Source organism: Leptosomus discolor, chromosome 2 (genome assembly GCF_034619465.1).
Source record: "Leptosomus discolor isolate bLepDis1 chromosome 2, bLepDis1.hap2, whole genome shotgun sequence".
NCBI lineage: Eukaryota > Metazoa > Chordata > Aves > Leptosomiformes > Leptosomidae > Leptosomus > Leptosomus discolor.
The window spans coordinates 22811070-22836477 of record NC_141392.1 but is presented as its reverse complement, the minus strand read 5'-3'; the positions used below and the strand labels follow the sequence as shown (position 1 = coordinate 22836477).

The window sequence follows — 25408 nt, the reverse complement described above, 5'->3', positions numbered from 1 at the left end:
CTGCTATTCATTACTCCAATTAACAATCAGTTGCCTGAAAAATGGGCCAATCTGTTTCTTGGGGAGCCGCATAGAAAATCCACAAGGCAAGCCAATTAGCATACCAGCCCTCACCGTCTAGGGAATTTAATTTAGTTGTTTGGTTGATCTAAGTACTGAAATATTGTTGTTTTGTTATGGAGCATATAATGTTTGTTAAATGGCTGAAATCCCCTGTGGCCCATATGCTGCTGATACCCTCTGCGTCCTTCCGAGCCGGCAGAGGCAATAAGGCAAAACTGTTTTGTCCTGCACATGGCCCCTGTATTTTCCTGGCACGACACGGCAGCTGGACGCAGGCAGAACAAACCTTCGCCACCCGGGGTGGGCGGGATAGCTTCCCTCTGAAATAGTTGCACACTTGAGCAAGCCCATTGTCTGCCCAGAAAGCATTTCAACCGCCTCTTACCAGGCAGCCGCCGCGTACAAAAAGTAAGCAGAACCAGTGTTCGGACAACCTGTCTGCACAGCGTATTGTGTGGGGGCAATTAGTTTGCAAATTGCCCATTTGCACATCCACGCATGAATTAGTTACATTGCTCCCACAGGATTTACTATTCTTATCATTACTATTAAGGAAGGCCCATGAATAAATAAGGTAATTTGGACAAATGCCTTTCTCCCCACACACACGAAGTTCTCGCCTCTTCCTCAGAGAGGACAAGCGATGGGTGAGATCCCTGGAAGGAAAAGAGTGGTTCCCAGGGATGTTGCCTCTGTGTGTTTCTAAGAACTCTAGGTTGCTGCTGGTGCGATGGTGGCACGTGTTGTGCGAAGTTTTTTGTGCATTTAATAGCTTTTTTTTTTTTTTTTTCTCTGGTGAGCGAAAATGTGTGACAGCTGTCAGCTTGTACTGCCATTGCTGGTGCACGTGCTTGGAGATGTGACCCCAATGCTGTAACTGAACTACTTTATTTCTGGAGAAATCCCATGTTGGGATTTCAACAGCCAAAGAAGTACCAGAGCCACCAATATATTCAGCCTGATTTAACGACATGAGTTTTATTCTGGTCTGAATTTGCTGAGGCTGATGGAGAGTCATGTTGGAAGGAAAAGAGTCTAACTGAATGGACAGTCCTGCTCAGTGTTTGCACCACATTTAGTTCTCCAGTTCAAAAGCCCAAACTGCAGATCACTGCTACCTAATCAGCAGAAGAAAAATGTAGATGAGATGTGGCTCTATCTGTCATCCTTGGGCATTTTGGTCAGACATTTCAATTAATCTGTACATGCCAAAGAAAGAGTTTGTATTCTTACCACCTTTGATGATCTCTGCGAGTGCCTAAGGGTTTGGTTATCCAGCTTTGAACCTGCTGATGTTTCTCCACCACCAAGAGGAAGGAGAAGGGCCCTCCTGAACTAGGTTTTAGCTCCGCTGTTTACCTTGTGTGCCTTGCAGACCTTGATATAACTATTCAGCTCCTGCTATATCATCACCTTCTGGATCACTGGATTTCAGCCAGATGTCCCCCTTGGCAGTCCAGGGACTACTGCCAGGGCTGTGAAAAGTTATAGAAAGCAAGTTGTGGTCAGGAGGTGTGAATGTGCTACGTGGAAGTCTGCATTTCTTCTGGGAAATCTCAGAGGCTGCTGTTGTAGATGCTCTGTAGGACTATCTTTAACTTCAAGTAGTTGGTCAGGGTAAAAAAAGGAAGCTTACTGCTCTGCAAATATCTGTGACAACCGTAAAAACTTAGAAAAATACTGTTATAACAAGAATGTGCTCTTGAATGGTTTGGCATAGTGGCTGACTTGAATGAAGGTCTGTGCACTTGCACTAGGTCAGCCGCTTCATTCCTGTCCAGCCTGGCTCTGGTGACTTGTTCTCTGACACATAACTCTGTTCTGGCACATCTTCCTTCTCTGCCTTCGGCACTGCCTGTCTGTTACAAGAAAAAGACATAAAAAGCCTGCAGGCATTGCTGCACAGATACACAGTGCCTGATTTTCTGGGGTGCTGTGAGCCTGAGTGTTCATAGCTTTCAGTGGGAACTGGGTAGAGTGGGGCACATGTGAAAATCAGACCCATGTCATGGATCTGTGCCACTGGTCTGTAGTCAGCAGCGAAGCATCCCAGCTTACTTGGTGTTTTCCCAAACAGCCGATATCTTGCTGAGTGAGGCCAGCAGGGGATGAGCAAGGCAGTACGATTCCCAACATGTAGGACTACTTTTTTTCCCCACTAGACTATTTGGAAGGCAAAATGCAAGGACTCTTCCTTTCCAATTGCAGAATTTGTGAAGGCAAAAGATGTTGCATCTTTCCTGACCTTCTCCTCCAGAAATTCAACATGTATTTTCTTGTGCACTGATTAGAGGAGTTACCTGTGGCAAATCCCTGTCTGCATCTCTGTCACTCAGTCCCCAGGGGCCACAAAATGACAACAAACCAAACCAAAAAGAATCTCTCTCGTCCTCATCTCTTTATGCCCTAGTTTCTGATAATGTCTTTTCTGGGGGTGGATAATTTACTGTACCCCGTGTACACGTGACACCATGTATGAACAGTGAAGTTCATAGCTGGCACAGTTAAGATCAGCTCATTTTTTTGGCTGCTGTAAATAACATGAGGGAATCCATGTCCCTAATGGGGGGACATGGATTATGTCCCTTCTTTCTTACCCAAATTCATCTCACTTCAGAGAGACAGTGTGTTCCAACCATGGCATTTTATTCAACCCTTTCTTCAGTTATTTTAGGCACCAACCCAAAGGACTGTCTCCAGTCACTGTCTTTTGACATGGAGATGTAGACTTGTGTTTGACTGTAGATTTTTTTGAGAACAATGACGTATTTCTGCAGGTGGTTAAATTTGTCTGCGTATCTGACCTGACCCTGTGCTATTTAGTGCTCATTTTTGAATCCTCTGCAAATGTGATGAAAATCCAGTGACCTTTAATGTTTCTTTGCAGCCTGGTGGTTAACCAAACTCTACTGGGCTGAGAAAAGGCTGGTGCTGGTTTGAGGATTTAGCAGTTAAATAGATTGAAAACTGGTCAATATGAGCACAGCCAATATTGTATAACACTCATTTCTTTTAAAACCAAAATCAAATCAAATTCCTTTGAGAAGCCATAGTATTATTTTATCAACATGCTTACATTCTTTGTGACAACTTCTAATCTGATGGAAAAGAATAATTTGTCTTTTCTGGAACCATAAAAAGCAAGACTTCCCTGGTACTGTGTTAGCTCTCCCAAGTTCTTTACAAATGATCTTGTATATTAGTGTTGGAGAATTTCCGCTTGGAAAGTTAAGGAGCTGGTAGTTTCCTGCAGCTATCACCAAAAGATGTGACCACTGCTTCTTTCCTCGTTTAAAGCTGCAAAAGTTTATTGACTAAAAGGAAACTATTCTGAACCATGAATGGCAGCTTAACAAGCAGCTTATTGCAGGAAAGCTAGCTCACGAGCAGGAGATAATGTTTGCTGTTGGTAAATGTAGAGTCTTCCTTCTTACTTTCTTTGATTCTATTAATCACAGTCTTTTTCAATGCCGTCTTTATATTCCTATATATCGGTCCTCGCCATTTCCTGCCTGCCAGTCAGTAACCATTAGTGCAACACTTTCATTGGAGCTACTGCAGTTTAAAGCAATTAATGATGTGATCCTACGTCTCCTCCCATTGATGGTCCTAAGATTTGAGGAGCCTAGGTTGTGCATGAGGTAATGAAGGACCAGGACCCGTCTTTCTTGGTATAGGCCACCACTCTTTGATCATAATTGTGGCCCAAATGCTTTGGGGAATGGGTAACTGCTGCGTTTTATTAAAGACACGCAACTGAAATAATAATCGGATAAAAGGATCATATATTGTTGAACGATTAGGGAGCTGCATTATGTGATTTCATATCTTTTCCTTCAAATCTCTGCATTTCAAACCAGCTTGTGGTTTTACTCTGTGCCATTAACACTTTGGTGTTACACAGGAGTATATTTCACATGGCAAATTCTGTGGAATATGGATTATGTTATCAGGAAATAAATAAAAATTTTTCAAGTTGGCCTTGGCTCTGCTGATGGTAATCGTGAAATTGTTTGTCCTTAAGCTACAGCAGAGGATTGGATTCTTAAAAACTGAATAGGGGAAAATGCTTTTAGAGTGATTTCTTTACAATAAAAACATGATAGTCTTAAAGCTAACTGATAATCTTTTTGCGTCCATTCCACGTGAAGAAGGGGAGCAACCAGATTCCCAGCTGATGTAAGTCAACATAGTCCCATTAGCTGACAAAGCTGGGTCAGGTCCACAGCAGCCGAGAATCCAGCCCCGTGACTTTGAAAGAATCATCATCTTGCTGGCAAAACTAGGGAAAAGACTATAACAGGATTTCATGAGGGCAAATAATATTAGAGAGCAAATAAGATGGGCTGGAGACTAAATAGGACGGCTGTTTCATTTGTCATTTATTGAGATCTTTTTTTTTTTTGGAACGTGCACCAATGTGGGAAAGTTGTCTCGTAGACCCACTCAGGGCTATTAACCTTTTTTAGTACTGTTTAGTACCTATCACGGTAGTGGAGTTAGGCTCATGAACAGTACACCTTTAATAACAAAACTCCTGAGTTAATCTCCTTTAGAGGGCTGCGTGGCATTACTAGCTATAATCTAACCCTTCCAGGTTATTGTAGGTGCACTTACGGGCATAAAACCTTCTTTGGGAGAATTAGGTATTTTCTCATTATGCATGCTAATAGCTTTTCACTGGATATCACCAAATTTCCATGAAAATCTGTTTGATTTTCACTGGCAAGATGCAGAGTTTACACAGTCCTTTATACAAAAGAGGATCTTAAGAATTGTCTCTAATGTCCTCTGACTACCTGTGAGTTATGCAGGTGAGATCCTCTCCAATGAACCGATGGAAAATGAAAGCAGTTTGCCTGTGGAACAGGCAGATGCAGGATGCATGTAGGGAAGGAAATGCTGAAGCAGATGACTCCCTGCTGTACGTGGAGCCATTTCAGGACAACAGCCTGGCGGCTGAAGCATCCACCCATCTCTATTCCTTGCTCTGCCTGTGGGACTTCATTGCCGTGTGTCCTGGGAAAATGTGTGGCCGCTCAGGCTGACCATTGACCAACTGCTTAGAAACGTTTGCAGGATTGCACATAGACACCTGAAGTCTGAGCCCCAGGCAGCTGAAGCCTGTATTGGATCTGGTCTTTAACCCCTGTGTCTCAGATCCTTCAGGGAAAAATAATTCTCCATTTCTGTGTCCTTGTACGTCCAGGTTTAGCAAACTCTCTGCGAAAGGGACCTTCTCTTGCTTTGCTTGTCATGCTAATAATAAACAAGTGCAGCAAGGAGACTGGAGTGACCATGGCAAAAGGAGTTGCAATTGCATCGCTAGCATCAGCAGGCATCTCCTGCTGAGGAGGTGACCCCTCATTGTGCCACAGATCCCTTACTGATCTTGTCCCCGTCTGGGGCATTCAGAAATGCATGGGCAGCAGGGCTGTCTGGGTGGTGGGTGCTTGGGTGCCTGTCCTCCGCCTCAGGAGACGGGCACTGACCAGTGCCAGCTACCTCGCACTCATCGCAAGGTGGATCAGGGAAATCAGGTCACAGCAGAGATGGGTTGCAGCTTTGCCATCTGCAGAAGAGTTTGAGAGAGTCTGACATGCCGGGTCAGTGGCAGGTGTCCAAGACGCTGGGAGTATTGGAGGCTCTTGTCCCTCCTGCATTATGAAGGACAAGGAGGACTGCTGGCAGATGATGTCCTCAGGGTCTCACCTGCACCCAGCTACAGCTGCAAACAAGTGTTGGTCTTTGTGCTCCCCGGATACTATTTTGCTGGAATATTTGTATTTATAGAAACCTTTGTTGAGACCATAGCTGAGATGTGGTTATGTGCCAAACTCTGAAACACAGTAAATGGAACAAGCTGGTGCATCCCTATTCCCCACCATGGCTTAAGCATGGCCATGGAGGAGAAACAAGTTGGAAGATGATAGAGTCTTTAGTACCGTGAACTCTTTGATGGTTGTGTTGTGAAAAACTGCCTCTGCTCCAAAGTGCAGGTGCACAGGACAGACCTGGCAGGGGTATTCCCTCCATGTCCTAGAGAGCTGGGTTGTCCAAGGGTGTACTGAGAGCTCATGGCTGAGCTGGAAATCGAATGGAAGCCTCTCAAGTGTGTGAGGCAAGCCGCCTTCACCTTCTCTTCCTAACTAGCTCATGTCAGGTCCTGTGTGCCTTTCAGCTTGGGTGGCTGCCCAACACTGGAGAAATCCCAGGCTGATCTGTGATACTCTTGCCAGCTAGTTTTGCTGTGGTTTTAATTCATTGCTTTTGCTTTTCAGAGAGCCATTCGATAGGGCTTGGCTTGAAGAGGGGCTGAAGTGCCATCACATGCTCTGCACCTCGTAAGAGGAAGGAATTAAGCCACCTACCTCTTAAACACCTTCCCCCTTTGAATAATCAGGGAAAGCCACCAAAAGGGTTAAACACTTTATTTAGATGGCTTTGTTTGTTACGTGTGTGCTTTGCTTGTTCTGAGAATTAATGGAAGATAAGCTAAAAGTTCATTTATAAGAGTATTAAAGGATAATTATGATGGAGTAAATGCAGCGGGTCAAAAGGCATTATGATGAACAGAATCATAATATAGGGCTTGGAGAAATAAGCTAAAATGTACAATGCATAACATCACTCACTGAACGCCATGGAAAGTTATTTCTTCTGTTTTCTCTCTGCTTCTTCGTTCCCAGTCTAAATTACAGTTGCGTCCATCAGCACTCTGCTGTTCATGCACGAACATGTAAAGATAATCAATTGCAGTAACTTAAATTAAACTTTTGGGCAGGCATAAATATGTGACCTTTTAATATCAACAAAATGATAAAAAAGATTTGGTAGGAAATCTGTTTCAATCAGATTAGAGGAGAAGTGGGTAAAGCTGATTACAAGCCCGCTAAACACAGTATTTGGGCAGTATTTGTTCAGAAACAATAGCGTTAATTCTACTTTAACAAGTATTATCTGGAAAATCAATAATTAATGGGAACCCATTATCAACTTGTAATTTAGCACAGAGATTAAGTTGGGGGAGAAGTGAAAGCGAGTGGGCAACCTGCTTTTACTTGACCTGTCAGGCTGATGGATTAGCAAGTGACAGCAGGTTTCATATTTTTTTAAAAGAGAGGTGGTAGAAATAAGTCAATTTGGGCCGCTTGCTGTTTGGCACCACCTTGCCCTCCCTCTTCCTCGCACTTTGCAGAAGAGCTGCCTTGTGCAGCAGGTCACCGGAGCCTGGGGGACGACGACTTCGGTGGTGCTTGGTCCTGGGACGAGGTGGGACATCTACCCCAAGTCCACGGGGTGCACAGAGAAGGGTAAATGAAGGGAACAGAGGCGGGCAGAAGGGTGCTGTTTGCAGATGGTGTGAACACGTATGGTCACATGATCTTGGCTTGGCTTCCCAAAAGGGGCATCCCCCTCCTTGACTTCTTTCTGCACCTCCCAGCTTGCTGAAGTGCCCCCTATCATGTTTCCTCCTTGACTGACAGGACTTGTAGCGACATGTGTGAATGCATGTGAATGGCCAGATTTTCCCCAGCCAGCCCCTCCCTTTCCCCCCACCATATCAGCTCTATTTGGAGAAACAACCTTATTTGTCCTCTGTGCTGTGTTGGGACTCAGATGTCGCGTGTGCGCGTGTGGGTCAGAAGTGGTGTGCGCGCAACTTGTCGCTGGAGTAGGTCATTGCAACAGATGCCAAACAGATAATGGTTTTGTGAAGACAACATACTTCCAGAGGATACAGATGTTCTGATCAAGGATCTGTGTGTGTGTGTGCGTGCGTGCGTCTGCGTGTGTGTGTGTGCATCTCTCTGGGTATCTCTGTGTGTGTTTGCTGACGCCAGAGCAGGCTTTTAGAAGAGGAGCATCGCTCTTTGCTGAATTCTGGGTGGACAGCAGTAAGCTACCATTTCCACCTTGCTGCCAGTCTACCCACCTTCTTCTCCTGGACAGAGTCAAGTTACCTGTTAGCTCAGTTTTGGGCAGAGCAGGATAGGGTTTGTGGGTTGTAGTGGTTTAGCAGAATAAAGGAGTAAAACAGGATGGGTTGGGGACACTGGAAAGCAAGTAAGCCAGTGCTAGAGAGCTTGTGGAGCCCCCGGTGCAGCTGGACATGGCTATGTAGACATCCATGATTGGGATGTTCTTTGCTCACAAGGCAATGGTCAAAAATGAGATCAAGGAAGCCCCTGCTGACACAAGTGGGGGCCTATAGATAGAAGAGAGGCAAGTGCCCAGGGGCGTACCACTTTCTTTAGCAGAGCAGTGGATAGAGCGGGAAGCAGTGATGTCTTGGGCTGGCCTCACATTTTGCACCAAACCTGCCCTCCCTAGAGGTGTGGGTGGAGGACACCACGACAGGATGAGAAGCCCAAGAGGTGTACTTTTCTCTCTGCTTCCACTGGCCATGTCCTCCACCTTTAGGTTGCAATGACAGTTGGTCTGGTCCTTACAGGGTGACAGAAAGGCTGATGTCCAGACATTGGCTGGATGTAGGCTGGCCCTGGGGCACGGTGTGCAGCCGGGGTTGTGATGGGGGCTTCTTGACAGTCAGCAGGGCGGGATGCTTTCAGCGAAGGGAACAGATTGAAGGCAGATTGTGTGGGTGAAGCAGCACCGTGCTACACAGCTAGGGAGTGGCTTCAGAAATGGCATTTAATCATTCAACATTAACACAAGACATCTGTCACCATCCTCGGCAGTGACGGGGCTGCACAGCAAAACAATATGTTCCGCCGCTCCTAATCACTGGAAAAACACTACTTTTTGCAGAGAGTTCTTTTAGTGCCCGGCACAAATCCTTCTATTTTATTATAGCAATCCCAGCCAAATCCTTCAATAAATGGAGTTTTTATTAATGTGCAGCTGTTAAATGAGAAAAAATAAAACTCAGAAATAAAAATGAATCCCTGAATAATCGGGCTGATCCCAGGCAGTAAGAACAAGGAGACCGATCACATACTTACAGCTTTTTGGTATTATTTAAAAATATGGTCAGGGCTTTTCTTTCCCCCTCTGTTTTTTTACACAGGCCTGATTATATTTTGCTCAGGAAGATCCGAGCCACTTCTGTGGGCTGGAAACACAGCAAGGAGGAGTGAGAGGTGCTGGGATGAGGGTCACACCCTATGTGTGTGCCTGGTATTTGTGTGATTGGAAATTTGCTCTGGGCAGAGAGGAGAGCGGCGGGGTGGCACCGTGCCCAGGGCAGCTGGGGTCTGGCTTTGCGATAAGGGATACACTTGCCTCTGTGCAAATGCAAACAGAAGAGAGTGTCAAAAAAAAAATAGGTGGAAAGAGGTGAGTGACAAAAGCCCTCCAACCATTGCAACTCACATCAGAAGGATGGGGTGGTTTGCTTTAATCAGTCATAGTTTGGGGTTCTTTGCCTTGAACTTGAGCTTGCCAGGTGAAATGTCACTTCCCAAAGTGTAATTTTGAAGTTAAAAAGGAAGGAAAAGCGATACCATGACAATGTGGTGGGTGAGGCAGGTGCTGTGTTGGGGCAAAAGCCATGCCTGCCCTAGCTTTAGTCCCAGGTCCTTCCCCCGTGCACAGGTCCTGGCCTGCCAAGGAGTCTACAACCTCCATGTCGTAAGTGGAGAGGCCTGCCATGAAGGGAACAAATCTCCTTCCTTTATGCTTGCTATTGCTGCTGGGAGACCTGGTCCAACTCTGCGACACCCACAGCACAGCCACATGACCGCACGGGTGCTGGAAGCTGGGCTAAACCAGGTCCCAGGCTACAGTCCAGCTGGCAATAAAACAACCATCAGGGGCCATTTCCTGATGGCTGCAGCCCAAAGGAGAGTGCTGAGTGAGCAGAGATGTAGGAGACCTGCTGGAGCTGCCACCAGATGCGTGCACATATTTCCAGGTACCTGAGACCTCAGACAGCCCTGGGGGCGGCCACCTAGAGCTAAGCCTGCAACAGGAGGGCAAAACCAGCCTGGGCAGCTCCCCCAGGGCTGACAGGGCTTTCATCCTGCCTGAGGTGCTCAGAGCTGAGCTGTGGTCATTGGGACAGTGCCTGTCACTGGCGGTCAGACCCTGGTCACCCAGGGGTGCTGCCTGGCGAACGCAAAGCAGGAGGAAATGCCCTGAGCAGATAGCACCCTGCCCACGAAATGGCACGACCACCTCCGCTATTCATTCTGATTAAATTAGATCCAAAGTAAAGCCCTAATTCTTCTGATTAAAGCTTAAAAGTTAAGCTCTTCGGGCAGGATGCGTGCCGTGCCCTGTGCTCTCCTAAACCACTTTGTCCACTCAATGACAAGACACTAATAGTACACTACTCTGTATTTCTTCTCAGATGATGCCTGGTCCGTAGGGTGTACGATGTTCCTGGGACTTGCCTTTGAGGACGAGCTCCTGGCACCTGCTGGGAAGCCTGTCCCTGGGCAAGACCTGGGCTGTTGTTTCAGCAGGGGAAGGAGGCACATGCTTAGGGCCCAATCTTCCACACACATCCAGCTTCTTGCAGGGAAGCTGGGAAACTTCTGCTTCTAACATCTTGCATGGGGAAGGTCTCCAGTCCCTCCTCCTCTGCACCACGGGCAGAGGCACAGCCTGGTATTGTTTGTCACAGATCAATGCATTTACCCATGTGGAAAAATGTCATTACCACCAGGGCTCGGCTTTTCTTTCCCCTTGAACCGCTCCCGCTGTGCTGGTGAGGGGCTGGCTAATTGCCTCTTTTCTCAGGTTGCCCCTGGGGATGGCTGCCCCGCAGCCCGCCCCACAGCTCACACCGGCCACGGTTCATGCCGGAGCTCTCGGGGCTTCCCCCAGCCCGAGCGTCTCCTTTGCCAAACAAATGAACACTCAGCCACCGTGCGGTGCCATGGGGCTCTTTGTTACATCTCCCCTAGTGAGCTAAAGAAACAAAGAGGGGGTCACTTAAAAAGAGAGGGAAGGACAGACCATGGGCTCCCAACTAGGAGGGGAGACACAGGTAACCTGCTCGTGCGTGCTCCAGACCATTAGGGTGCCAGGATGGCCAACAAAAGTAAGGAGAAGTGGGGGTAGGACACCCTCAGCGGTGGGTCCCCTCCCAGGTGGGCTGTGTCCACCCCAAAAGATGCTCTGCTGGGCTGGGGCAGTGAGCACCCCAAAATGGGGCTGGGCAATAAGAGCGGAGGGAAGGATATTGCCCAGGGCTTCTGCTGCTGCCGCCGCGCCTTCGACTCCCAGGAGGCTGGAGAGTGCTCTGGCTGGCTGAGCACTGCAGGAGCCGCAAAGGAGAGTGAGCAGGCGGAATGCTGAAGGAAACAGATAACCGGGCACCTCTTCCCTAGTGAAACTTGAACCTTTCTAGGTACCGAGCAAAAGGAAACAAAAGCCTTTGCTGCCATTTCCAAATAGGAAGAAAATATGTTTATTCCACCTTCAAAACCCAGTGAAACCTCAAGCCAAAAGGCAAGACTGCAGACAATGATCCCACAAGGGAGAGGTTTATTTCTTCCTCTTAATACTTTCCCTCCTCCTTTTTTCCCAGAGCGTGACAACACCGATAATGTAAGTCCTTATTTGAGGTGATTAAGTAACTGTTCATTGTGGGCAACATTCAATCTGTTCATTTTGAACAATATGTTCTCTTTTGGCATCAAGGTCCACCTTGACTATGTTGGAGGAATCATGTCAAAGCAAAGACCAGGAGCTAGTAGGAAAGCTGGAAAGTCCATTGTGCCAAAATCTGTCCTTTATTACAGGGAAAATTAATCCCACAAGAATATTTTACACATTTTACAACTAGGTGCTGCCAATGAAGGAGCTGAAGAGAAAAGAGAAAAAGATGGCTCAGGAGCGACACTGGTGAGAGGAGGGCTGAATTATGGCAGGAGAAGCGGGCAGGGGGAAGTGTGTGCAGGTTGAAAGCTGTTCTTTCTGCATCCCAAATGAAAATTGCAGAATGCAGTGTCAGAGCACAGAAAATGCATCCCCGAGGGCGTGGAGGGAAGCTGGGCATGAAGAGCTTTCCTGCAGGGTCGAGTAAAATGGGCGAAGTGAGCTATGGGAACCCCACCGCTTATACCTGTATTTCTAACACCAAATAATGTGATTGCCTGCAAAGGTGAGATGGCCAAGCACATACCTCTCTACTCATACAAGAAGGAGGATCCATGCGCAGGGATATATTTGATGTTATTTTTCTGTTATTTCTATATGTCCTTTAGATGGTCTGTTTGGGATAAGATTGCTTCAGCAAAGGATCATTTGCTTGTATAATGCCAGGTGAGCTCTGTGAGACAGCCACATGTCAGTCTTTTTAGCTAAAAGATCCCAGTTTATGTCTCTCGGGAGTCCAGTCCCTAAGGGGGTGGGGGTGGGGGGGTGGGGGCAGGCAGGGAGGGCTGTGAAATCCATTAGTGAATTATCTGCTTTGTCTGAAAAGAAATGGAGACATTCCTTGGTCTTGGGAAGCCATGCTCCAAAATCTCCTGGCCCTTCTGCCAACGCCATCTCCCCGCTGAGCTGCAGGGTGGAGAGAGCTGGGAAAGCCCAGGGTATCACTTGTTACAGCAGACCCGGAGCCACATTGCAAGCCGAGGCCGGTGCTGAGAAAGGGACCCTGACCTCTTTGCACAGCCAAACCCTTCGAATTCACCTTCCAGCAGAGGCACCACATTTTGGCACCTGTTTGCATTCAGGAGAGCCAATCTAGAAGGCGGTATTAAAGGGAAGAGTGAGAGTAGCCGCCTGTGTGCGTGGTGTCCTCCAGTTTAATTAGGTTAGCTTCTTTCATGGCAAGTGCTGTCATATCGAGCTGAAAAATCAATACCATATGGCACAGCACTCAGATAGCAAACTTGGAGATTAATTAAAGGAGAAGTAATTCTGTCAGGTCTCATAGCATAGTGCCTACGATTAGGCATGGCTGAACTGGTTTGGAAATGCAAAGGCGAGGCAACACCTTCATTCAGAGCTGAGCTGGACTCTCCACCACTTTGGGGTTGGAATAAAGTGAAATCCCCCTTTCTCTACCCCCAAAAGGAGCTATATTAGAAATACTGAAATCACTGTTTCATGTGTTTTCCTGGATTTCCCTGTGTCTGCAGGGCCTGCCACTCCCAGCTTGCTGGAGGTCAGGGCAGGCAGCTGGGAAGGGATCCATTTGCTCTGGGAGGCTTCTGCTTGGCGAGGTGCTGGGTATGAACGTGGAGAAGGTGCTGCCTGGGAGCTCTCCATGCTCCTGGGCTGGGAGCTGGGAAAGCCATGGGAGGCAGCAGAAAGAAGCAAATGCAGAGAGGTTCAGACGTTGTGCCAATGAGGACTGGACAGGCGCTTAGAGAAAGAGAGATGTGGCTTGGAGGCTGGGTGGGTAAAGGTGTCTGGGAGGGAAAGAAGGCTGCGCTCTGATGCAGACTGGGTTATTTTATGATGTTACACCCACAGTGAGTGCAGAGCAGCAACAATGCCCGTGGCACCTGGATAAGACACTTGCACTAGGATCCAGGAAGATCTGACCCCCAGCTCTGCCCCTGTCCTGCCGTCTGCCCCTTCCACGTAGCCCACAGAGCAGCTGCCCGTCGCTGCTGACATCCTCCAGGCTAAAGCACAGTGAGCTCCCCCAAGCCTCTGTATCTAGATGGCAAATGCTAAAACTGTGGATGTCAGTGGAGATATTCTGAAAGAGCTTGCTGGGCTTTAACTTGGTTTAACTTATTTTCACTTCATGCCATGATCTGATTGAAGGCCGAACATCTTAATGAAGAAACTGGCTGACAGTCTTTCAGTCTGGAAGTTAAGAATCTGGGTTCAGTTCAAAATCCACTAAGGTCAGTAAAAATCTTCCAGGTGGTTTCGTTGTCCTTGGGTTGAGACCTTCATGGGACTGAAAAATAGTGTAAAAGAAACCTGAGGTGGTGATGAAATGTTGTTTTTTCCATTAAAAAAAAAAAAAAAGAAAGAAAGAAAGAAAGAAAGAAATCTGACTCCATCGCTTGGGAAGTTTCATTTCCAGGGCACGTACCAGAGTGGGACAATGTCTACCCCTCTTTTGGGAGATGCTGATTTAATGAATGTGGCAGCTATTGTGTGTGCTTGGGAGCCTCACAGCCGTTTTTCTTCTGCTGATAGTTTCTTTTCTTTTCTGCTTTAATGAGTGTTTCTCTAATTGACTTGATGATTTCTGTTTAATTAGCACATTTTGGAGGAATGATCAAAAAATAATAAGATAAAGTAATCGGACAAGCATAGTGCAGAGGAATAATAGCTCCTTTGTGGGGCTAATTGGAGTGGACAGTCCATCGGCTAGTTTGGGGCTCCTCACAGTTGGATATTCCCAGCCTAGCTGTGCCGTGTGCCCCGGACTTCCAAGCACCCACATAGACCCAGCTCCGGTAGTCATTTCAATTAGCTTTAATGAGCTGTGAATGAGCACCAAGGAGAACTGAGTCTGGACCTGCCCTCTTTTGCTGTTGCCCAGATTTTGCAGAAGGCTGGGGAAGTGAGCGGAGTTTGCCCAGGACCTACGGCAGACCCGGGGCCCCAGGTACCGCCAGGCAGAGCATCCCCAGGGAGGGCTGTGTCCTGGCTCACATACTCTGTGTAGGACAGGAGGGGGTTGCCCACCAGGATGTGAGATAGGCAGGTGAATGGGACTAGAAAACAACAAAGCAGAGTGGAAGTGAAAGAACCAGCTGAAGGAGCAGCCAAAAATCAGAGCTATAGCTGTTGTGCCTGCTCTGCCTGGGTTTCTTCCTGAACACCCTGTCCCCCATGCTCCCATGTTTCACCTAAGGGTTTACACCTCTGGGACAAGCCCCAGTCTCCTCCATAGGAGCAGGGACAGGGCTTTCCATGGGCTCCATCACCTATAGCTCCTGGAGATGCACGGGGTGAGCTCTGCTTGCTCACTGATTGCCAGTCATGCCTCTAGTCGCAGTTGTAGGTGTAGCACCTCGATGGTCATTTGTTTGCCGTGTGTTTGGCTAGGAATTAATTAGGAGATGGGCTCCAGGCTGCTGTGACAGCTGTCTGCGTGCGGCACTTCCCAGCAGTTTGATTAAATCTGCGACACTCCAGATGTGAGAGCCCTGTGCATCGGCACATGGTTTACTCTTAAACTCTACTTAAACCATGACTGCTCTTCTGGTTTTAATCAAAGGCAAATGCCTTAAGACAGAAATCTGTGCAGAGGAATTAGTAGGGATGTCTCTGGGGCATGTGGAGTGGGACATGGAAAGGGACCCCCCCTCTCTGGTGCCAAATTAGGGCTGCCAATGCACTTGTAGTAAGCTTGGCTGGCGAGGCTACAGTGCAAAGCAGGTGACGTGCATGGCCAGCTGTGGCTGTGCCCACCCTGCAAACCCTTCGCTTCACCCACACAAACTCGAGCTAGGAATGAATAACTTTCTGCAGGCCAGCAGTGCTGGGAGCAGAGATTTCCCCATTTGTTTAACCTGGCCATGCCTCCTGCCCCTCCGAATTCATAACCCCAAAATGGAGGATATTTGGCCATTACATATATCTACTCCTAACTGGCCAGGAGTGCACACATAACCCACCACTCAGCCCTGACTGCAGCCTGAAAAAAGTCCCATCACCTGCATCACAAGGAGGAAGCCCACCTGTAATTCAGAGGTGGGGATTTAGCCTTGTGAAATACACACGTGCCTCACCGCAACACCCCCCTCTTTGTTGCCTTCTCCCCTAGTGCTGGGCTATTTCTCAGTTCCTTTTCACCCGTGTATCAGAGGCAACGTTTTCATAACAGACATCCCTTCCCCATGCTCCCGGCAGGACACAGAGGAAACGGAAGAAAAGCCCTTTTCCTTCTGTTCATGTTTAATGAGGCAGGGACCTCGCCCCCAGGCTCCCACCCTTGCCAAATTGCCTGTGTTGCCATCAGCTGGCTGCTTGCCCTGCTGCGCTCCACTGCTGGGCCACCTTACATGCAACATGAGGTCCACCATGGCCACCAGCTGGCCAGCTGAGCTTGCCCTGCAGAGCAGACACCCGAGACTAGGCTCCAACCTCGCTCCTGCACTGGGTTGCCAGAGGCTGAGGCAAGTGTGTGGTGTGGAGCCAGTGGGGGGCACTGGGCTGTGACTGGCGGTGCAGGTCCAACCAGTAGGTGTGTGGTAGGAGCTGGGCTTTTGGAAAGGGGTTCTCTGTCCAGCCTGGAGCATGGGAGCTTCTTCCACCCCGAACTGCCTGAAACTGTCAGATGGTCCTTTATTATTGACCTGATTCATATCTAAACCAGGGAGGTGAAAGCTGTCTTATCCCATTACTAATCCCCTAAACCAGGCCCTTCGATACCTTCTCCTTGCTTCCCCCTCCTCATCGCTACAGCAGGTGGTTGCAAGGCGAGTGCACATCCTTCTGGGGTTTCCCCGAGACTCATGGCCCTGCAAAGACAGGGGCCCCAAAAGCCCACCAGCCGCTGGCTTGGGAGCCATCATCAGCTGAGGAGGGTCTACCAAAATGTTGCACATTGTCTGTAATCTCCCAAGGACTCGCAAGGCTTGTCCCCGGTACCCATCCCATCCTGTGTGCCCTCACAGGGTGCTACAGGGCATGGTGGGTGCCTGACGTGGTGCTGGAGCAGCCACAGAGAGGAGGGGACACCTCAGGGACTGTCCTGCCAAGTGCAGCAGAGGGGCAGCAGAGTGCAGGGGATAGGATGCTCCAGCATCAACAGTGGGCAGCACCCACCTGCGGGACACGGGTCTGCGCTGGGGCCGGGGTGCTGTGGCCTCTGTCCACCCTGGACAGAGCCCTCACAGAGGGGCTGGGTGCTGGGGCACCCTGGGGCTGCCGGGCCGGCTGGTGCAGGCGCCCTGCCCACGGGGGGGCAAACCCGGGGGAAATTAGAGCAAGGGGCGATGTTTGATGTTCTGCTCTTTAAGAGATTAATAATCTTTCGGCGTCGGAGAATCAGCTGAAAATCTTCCCTGGAAAATAATGAGCAGAGAAACATTTACTGATTAGTCTAATCCCAGCTAATCCTATCTGATGAGCATATATCAAGATATCCTTTAACTGATTTATTGTCCAAAGGACCGGTAGAGATGCCCCTCTCCCCCATGGCTGGGGGAGCTGGCGGTGGCAGCAGGTGTGTCCCCCCACCCTATCCCGCAGCCTCGTCCCAGGAGCGGGAGCATCCCCTGTCCCCCACAGCACTGCCACGGCCGCCCTCCACCCCAGGCAGCAGTGCTGTATCCAGGCCACCTCAGCAGCGCGGGGAGATTTAATCGCCATTTCCATTTCTGCATCTATCGGCTTTCTCTTGGGTTTGAGCTTTTATGTTTCATAAACTGATTAGGAGCAATTATATGTGCTTTATCCCCAAACTTTCCAAATGCCTAGGCCATATGCATATTTAAGGCTTCATCATCTCTCCCAACAGCTCAGCCTGAACGTAAACTGCTGAAATCAAGCTGATTCTGGGACAACGTCAAAAATTAGGGTTTTATCCACTAATATCTGCTCGGACAGGAAATTTGTTGTGGGTGGTGGCCGGATTATGGCTTCTAATTACTGTGGCAGATCCTCCTTGCCTAGCAGTGAAAGTCTCCGATTCCAGCAAAACTGTGGCAAAACCACTCTGGAGAAGCAAAGGTGCCCAAGGGCACCCTGGGGTGCCCTGTCCCCAGTTGGGAGGCAGCCCTGGGTGGGGATACCCTGAGCATCCCTGCATCCCAAGCACACGGGGACCCCCAGTTGGTGTCTTTGGGTGTGTGACCCTCCCGCGCCTCCCGCTCCCCTCACACCCGTTTGCCTTTCTTGGTGCGAAGCGTGATGGCCCAGAGGGTCCCCCCCCGCCAGCCCCCAGCGCCGGCCACGGCAATTATCCTAAATGAAAGTTATTGTTCTGCTAATCCCGGGAACAGCTTGCGAGGGGAGATTTGGGTCTTTCTTTAATAATGCAAAGTTAATGCGGAGTCCCCTTGTAATTATCTTTATCAGAAGGACCCTCGGTTAATCTGACCGTCCAGCGAAGGCCCAGATCAGGCGGCCCATGTAAGCCGGTTGTAAATCGTTTCCATCAACAGATGAAGGGAAGGGGGAAAAAAATTGCAGCCCAGGTGCAAGAATCTGGGAGCAAAAGGGAGCACGGAGGCCAGGCACTTAGTAGTGGCCCAGCCCCGGTGGCAGAACACCTGGGGTCGGGGAGGGTCTTGCCCCACAGCCCCCGGGGTTCTGGGCGGAGGGACAGCGGCCCGGTGGGATGCGCTGTCTGGGATGTGGGGCTGAAGGGCCAATGGGTGGGATGGGGGTACTGGGGAGGCGACCTGGGGAGGGCACTGCGGGGCCCTGGAAGAGAGGACATGGGGACATAGGGGGCGGGCGTCCTGGGAGAAGACACAGGGAGGGAACCCACGAAGATGTGAGGGGGGTTTATGGGGGAGCAGTGAGGGGGGTTTGTGGGGGAGCTGGGTGGCCGGGACGGGGACGGGGACGGGGTGTGGTGTGTGCTGCTGAGGGGGTCCTGAGGAGGGACTGAGGGGAACCGCAGGGGACACGGGGAGGACCAAGGGGCGGGGACCGAGGGGAGGGACGGCGGGGGGCCGTGGCCGTGGCCGGGGGGTGCCGGGGGAGGGGCGCGGGGCCGGTACGGCGCGGGGGGGAGCCAGGGGCCGTTAATCCGGGGATTGGGAGTGCCCCCCCGCCGGCCCGGGGTGTGATTGGAGCCGGGGCCGGCGGCGGGACGATAAAAGGGGACGAGGGCGGCGGTGCCCGCTCCGGGCCGGGCCAGGCGGCGGCGGCGGCGGCGGCGATGCCGGGCCGGGCGGAGCCGTCGGGGGGACGCGCGGTGGCGGGGCCTGTGGCGGTGCCCGTGCCGGTGGCACCCGGGGCGGCGGCGGCGGCGCGGCCGGGCGGCGCGGGGCTGCGGGCCAAGGGCTTCGCCATCACCGACCTGCTGGGGCTGGAGGCCGAGCTGCAGCCGCCCCCCGGCCCGCCCCCCGCTGCCGCCGCCGCCGGTGGCTACGAGGGCGGCGGGGCGCTGGGGCTGGGGCTGGGGCTGCTGTGCGGCCTGGGGGGGCCGGGCGCCCCGTGCCTGCTGCCCGCCCCGCTGCCGCTGCTGCCCGCCCGCGGCCCCCGCCCGCCCCCCGGGCCGCCTCCCGCCGCCCGCCGCCACAAGGAGAACATCTCCGGTGAGCGGGGCCGGGGGCAGGGGGGGTTGGGGCGCTCACCCGCGAGCGGGGATCCCTGACCGGAGCCGCTGCCGGGGCTGCCTCGCACCTGCGGCCCCGGGCACACGCGGCGGCGGCGGCGGCGGCGAGCATCCTCCCGCCGGGCGGGAATCGGCCCCGCGCTCCCCGTCCCGCCGGGCTGCCGCCCCTCCGACCCCCCGGCAAGGGTGGGCGCCGACCCCCTGCCCCGAGATAACGGCACCGGTGCCGTGCTCCAGCCTCGGCCGCGGCCCTGGTGTCGCCGGTTGCTATGGGAGGGGACCCCTGCCCCGGGCCCGCTCCCCGCGGGCGGCTGGAGCCGTGGTTTGGGAGCTGGGTTTGGTCCCCCGGCTCCCCACGGGAACGTGACTCTTCCCCTCCCGCATGCTGCTGCCAGATGAGGACAGCCTGTCTGGGGACGCCAGCGACCTGAAGATGTCCGCCTCGCAGATCAAGAGGAAGAAACGCCGGCACAGGTAGAGCCCGAGAGCGCGGCCGTCCCCGTCCTCACCTCCTCGCTGCTGCCACCAGCCTCCCGCTGCCCCTCTGGTCCCCAGGCTGAGGCGGTGGATGCCCCCAAGGGAGCAGAGAAAAGAGAAGGACTACAGCTGGGGTGGGGGGAGGATTTTTCAGGTGGAAAACCTCAGCGGAGGTGGGGGTGCCAGCCCCACTGCTTGCCGTAAGGATCTGGACCGTGTCACAGGATGCTCTCTCCTCTCGGCAGGACGGTGTTCACAGCTCACCAGCTGGAGGAGCTGGAGAAGGCTTTCAACGAAGCTCACTACCCCGACGTCTATGCCCGGGAGATGCTGGCCGTGAAGACGGAGCTGCCAGAGGACAGGATACAGGTAGGCGGCTGCGACGGTCCTCTTTCCCCGTGGAGTTCCTGCTGGCGCCCGGCTGTCTCCTCTGCTCTATGGCCAGTGAGTGCTGGTGGTGGGAACGGGGTGGCACTGAAATGCTGTAGGTGGTGGGAACGGGGTGGCACTGAAATGCTGTAGGTGGTGGGGCAGGGGGGATGGGAGCCGCAGCTCAGCTTCCACACCCCATCCCCACGCCCCAGCACCGAACAGGCTCCAAATAAACGCAGAATCAGGGGACTGAGCTGGCCCTGATGGCTGCTCGCTGCTGGCAGCTTGGTTCTGTCCTCTGGAGACCCAACTGAGAGGGGAGCTGAAAGCGACTCAGGAGCTGCTGGGCCAAGCTGTGTCCCACTAGCTTGTCCCTTTGAGGGACACATGGTATTTTAGGGCCTGATCCTGCCCCACTACGGAGCAACCCATTGGCTTAAGAATGGGGTGGTGGTCTGAGCAGCAAGCCAGGTTGTATCTACACCCCTTGAGCTTTCGAACACAAGAGGGTGGGGAGAGGGACTGCAGCACCCTCTGACATCCTTGGTCTCTGTACGATGGACCCCTTTTTCTGGAGAAGTAGGTGCTCCGTGTGGAGGCAGCAGAGGGGCCTTGTGGGCAGGCAGAGTGTCGGGTGACTTTGGCTGGGATCATTCTCCTGTGTCACAATCAGCCTCGTGTAACATGTGCTCCCTCTCCCCCCTTTCCTTTCCCCTCTCACTGACACCCACGTGTGTGCCCTCCCTCGACCCCCTCCCCACGCACTGCCCTGGCCACCCTCCCAATGCCACCTGCGCGTCCACACCCTGCGCTCGCACCCCCAAACCCCTCCATGCACCCCCACGGCTGCCCCTTTGCCCTGGACGCACGGTCCCCTGTGCCCGATGGGCCCTGGATGCCCGCCCGCGGGGGCCGTCTCCTCCCCAATCCCACCCCTCCGTGCTCTCCTGGCTGTTACCCCTGAAGGTTTGGTTTCAGAACCGAAGAGCCAAGTGGCGGAAGCGGGAGAAGTGCTGGGGCCGGAGCAGCGTGATGGCCGAGTACGGCCTCTACGGGGCCATGGTGAGGCACTCCATCCCTCTGCCCGAGTCCATCATCAACTCGGCCAAGAGCGGGCTGGTGGGATCCTGCGCCCCGTGGCTGCTGGGTAAGTGGAAGCTTGGGGCTGGGTGGGTCAGGGGGCAGCTGCAGAGCAAACGGCCTCTTTTGTATGGCCTCCTCGCCTTTTCCCAGAAAACAGGGCCTCGGCCATGAGCTGTATGCAGAGCGCCCTGGCTTTTCCACTCCCTCCTCACAAAGAACAGCTGGGAAAGGGAAAACCTTTTACTGCCATGTCAGACGGGTGCCTGCACGTCATTAGGTATCGCTTTCTAGTGCTAGCAGCCAGCGTGGGAGTTGCAGGGCGTCTACAAAGTCATCACCCTCTCCCCCCCTGGAGATAAGGCTACCTCAGAGCTACCTGCTGCTCATACACGGTCCTATGCTGAGCTGGCACTCAGAATCCGGGCTGGGATGGGCCATCACACACCCCTCTTCCCTGTCAGTCTTCCCCACTGCAGGGGAGGTACGGACCAATTCTGCCACCAGCCATCCCCTCGGGCTGCAGAGAGCAGGTGGCAGGGCTCTGGGTCAGGAAAGGCAGGTAGCGAGCGTTGAGCTTCCCTCAGGATGCCCACGCGAGCTGAAGGAAGCAGCAGGAGGGCCGGAGGTGATGCTGAGTGGTCCCAGGCAGAAATAAGCAACTGGCGCCCTTGGCTTTGCTCTCTCCCCTCTGCAAGGCATGCACAAAAAGTCCATGGAGGTGAGCAGGAAGGCAGAGAGCCAAGAGAAGCTGGCAGATGGCTGGCGAGCAGAGCAGGAGGAGGAGGAACTCAAAGGGAAGCAGGCCAGTTCCCAGAGGGGCTCCGACAAGCTTGGCCCTGCAAAAGATCTGGAGGACACAGCCATCGACCTCTCCAGGACAGCCAAGCACGAGAAGAGGGGTGTATTGAGGCAGTGCATCAACGGGGACCCCCCCACGGAGCAGAAGGACAGGGACCACTGAGCTTGGGCTGCCCCAGAGAAGTCCAGACCTCACAGCTTTCTGGCAAGATAATATTTATTGGTTTATTGATATTTTTTTTTCTTAAATAATTGAACTTTTATCTGAATTCAGGGCATTTTAAAGCTGGGCACCCGCATCCCTTTGTCCCCTCACTTTCGAGCTGTTCACTTGTCAGCAGAGCCAGGGTGGAGGGTGGGAGAGGTGTCCCAGCGAGGCCAGGAGCAGTGCGAAACGAGACTGCGCTGTGGCCAGCACAGACCTCTGCGGGGAAAGAGCCGCCCTTCCCCTCCAGCCCGTGAAGGCTTCCCTGGCCAGCCGGGAGCACAAAGAGCACCAATGCCGCGGGGGTCGCTCCCTTCTCAAACGCGTGGTTGCAAAGACTGAACGGGAGTTTACAGACGCCTTCTCCAAGCACTTCCACCCCAGCACAGCGCCTGTGTGGCAAGTCCCTCTGCTTTGAACACACGATTCTTCCCACCTTGAGGAGCACCAGGGTTTTTAAACACGGTAGGGTTCATCCTCAAGCTGGTGTAACCTGACGGATGCGCCGGTTTATACCTCCTGAGGATCTGGCCTGCCAATGCAGCCTTATCACTGGATTTACACTGTGTAGCTTCCTTAACTCATATTTGGGAGAAGGGGGTAAAGATGTTTTTGTTTATGCAATGATTTTGTACACTCTTGAATGTTATCTGTCACACTATGCATAATAGAACAGACCTTTTTGAAAACCAAGCCATATTACCCCGGAGCAATTAAACAATTTTGTGAATTGACATAAGAAGATATTTTGTAATTGTCTGTAAAAAGTGTTAATGTCAGAGCTGTTTCTTGGTTGTCCTATATTTATGTCTAAAAGCACTTTAGTGATCGGGATTTTTGAATGTGGCTCTTCCTGCTTTGTCCACCATTTATTTATTACACATCCATAAATAAAACCACGGTGTATCTTTGGTTTTCATGCTCTGCATTGCAATTTGTACCGTCCTTTGGCACGCTTGGTGGCAGTTGCTTGCTTTGAGCAGATCCTCTGCACACTCATGCCTAAACCGGGCTGGAGAGCTCTGCTGAGGCGGTGTAGTTGTTCCAAGGGGGCAAAGTGAAGCCCTCATGTGTCTCCCCAGAACTGAGGTCTAGTCCAGTGGCCTACACGTGCCAGAACGTGATTGATTTGTGCCGGTCAAAGAGCCATACCGCAGCTGATGGGTTAGGAGATGGTCCAAAATGGAGCACTCAGCCTGTGAGGGAAGTCACAGGGAGAAAGTTGCTCTATTCTCCCAAGGGTTGTTGAAAATCCTCCTGGATACAGCTCAAGTGTGAGGATCTTCACCGAAATGTCTCCTGCCCCGATGGCAGGAAAGGCGCTCTGGCTCTTGAGCATCTGTCCAGTGCTCTCCTCCTGCTGCTGCTGCTGCTTTTGTAGGTGCAGAGCTGGGCCCCGTGTCCCCACATCTCCTGTGGTGAAACACCAGAAGCAGCTGGTCACTTGGGCTATGTGACCGTGTGGTGGGAGGTACCGTTGGGGGCACCTCTGCCTCCTGGGGAGACACACGGAGCAGCTGCCTGGTTCCAACTGCACAAGCGCCCCCAGCAAGGCACAAGGGCGTCGTAGCCACCCAACTGCCCAACTCCTGGCCGCAGTGGGTCCTCATATTATGGCTGGGCTGAACCGGCCCACGGACATGCTGCGACAGCTCTCCTGGAACACCTCCAGTTTCATCTGCTGGCCAAAACATAACGGAAAATTATCAAAAGGTTTTATTAAAATCTGAGTAATTCCAATTTGGAAAGTTTCCTAATACAGCTCAGGGGGTGTGTGGCTGTGTAACGATGCTGTCACCTGTCCCCGCCTCTGCTGCTGGGCCTGGCTCCTCACACACAGGCAGCCACAGGCTGTGCTGGGCGGGGGGAGAGCTGCGGGAGAGCGGCGGGACGCTGGCCGGGGAGATCAGAGCAATAAAAGTGTCATCTGCAGATTTCCTGCCTTTCCCCTCCTCTGCTCGGCCGGGCCCCGCTGGGCGGGGGAGGGGGGGGGTAACATATGTAAGGCAAATACAAGCTTTGCAGCAAAAAAAAAAATGTTTGACGGGGGGGCCGTGGGGAGCACAGTTCAGGGAAGGACCAGCCAGGGCTTATTGCAGCAGCAATTAGGCTCACCCAGAGCCGAGACTTAGCACATTGGAGGCCTAATCCTGCCTGAGCAGCATCTGCAAACCTTTTATTTGGGCCGTGCCACGCTGGCACTGGATGCCTGCAATCATTTTTTTTTCCGTCCTGCCTGCATGCAGATGGCCTGGCTCTTCGCCTTGGGCTGGGTGCTGCGCTACAAGAGTAGCGTCACCACCGCCACTGCTACAAGGGGACACACCACAGCCCCGGCCCCACGCAGGGTGCAGACAACCCTCCTGGTAGGGCCTGGTGGGCTCCCAGTTCTCACCTTATGCTGTGAAGGGGGAGCCATGGGGAGAGCTGTTGGCCTGAGGCACATTTTGTGTGCCGGGAAGTAACCGTGGGCTGCAGCTCGGTGCGCTGGGGCTCAGATGTGCCTTTGCTGCTCCGGAGCCAGGGGAGTCTAAGGGAAGGGAGGTGCTGGTGGATGACAGCAGCTGCCCAAGGCTCAGCTCCTGGTTGCCACCAGGAGCTGGTACCAGGGTCTGGTGGGGCAATCCTCAGAGCAGGGACAGTCACTTGCCTCAGCTGCAAGTTGCCTCTGTGCTAAGCCTGGCAGAGAAGTGCTTGCCGTCCTCCATATGTCGCTGTGGTTGTAGCGGCAGTAGTGGCAGGGCAGCACGTTCTTCTTGTCATTGCTTCAGATTTGATCTATCCTGAGATTAGCAGCAGCCAAACCCAGCCACAGCTCCTGCCAGTGCCGGGTCAGGACAGCCCCAGTCACAACAGTGCGACAGAAGAAACCCCGACTTATGGCAACGGCTGCTGCTTGGGCACCTCTCCACTGCTGCCGTGGGGTTGCCCGTGCAAGACCCAGGAGTCAGCTCAGTGACCACACCACAGCCTGGCTGGCATAAGCTCCCTGCTGTGAGGGGCGCTGGGAGTCCCCCAGCCACAAAGGCTGAGTTTGCTCAAGCAGGTGATCCCTTCAATGTGGCTTGGGCAGGAGGAGTCAGTAACACCAACGCCACTGCTCAGTGGCCAGCGCTGACACAGACTTGCTCCAGTTCATCGGGGCTGCCACCCGCCCTGGCACCCCCAGGTGTTCCCACAGCACCATGTGTACAGCGCTAGCTCGGGACTTAAGCGATCTGCTAAACCAGTCACGGAAGAAGGGAGGAGGAAAGGGAAGAGGGAATAAAACGAGATTATTT

The 25408-nt window shown here is 52.4% G+C and overlaps 1 protein-coding gene across 1 annotated transcript; it reads left to right on the top strand.

Moving 5' to 3' along the window:
* Nucleotides 1-18793: 18793 nt before the first annotated feature.
* Nucleotides 18794-22085, top strand: VSX1 (visual system homeobox 1). Its single transcript, XM_086460778.1, has 5 exons — nucleotides 18794-19172; nucleotides 19588-19666; nucleotides 19915-20038; nucleotides 21008-21188; nucleotides 21820-22085. The coding sequence occupies exons 1-5, from the start codon at nucleotides 18794-18796 to the stop codon at nucleotides 22083-22085; spliced, it is 1029 nt and encodes a 342-aa protein (XP_086316904.1).
* The last annotated feature ends 3323 nt before the right edge of the window (nucleotides 22086-25408 follow it).

Excerpts from the sequence above, each read along its gene's own strand:
- VSX1 (XM_086460778.1), top strand. The coding sequence starts at position 18,794 with ATGCCGGGCCGGGCGGAGCCGTCGGGGGGACGCGCGGTGGCGGGGCCT. Across the intron at positions 19,667-19,914 it reads AGGAAGAAACGCCGGCACAG|GACGGTGTTCACAGCTCACC; the intron begins GTAGAGCCCGAG and ends TCCTCTCGGCAG. Across the intron at positions 20,039-21,007 it reads TGCCAGAGGACAGGATACAG|GTTTGGTTTCAGAACCGAAG; the intron begins GTAGGCGGCTGC and ends TTACCCCTGAAG.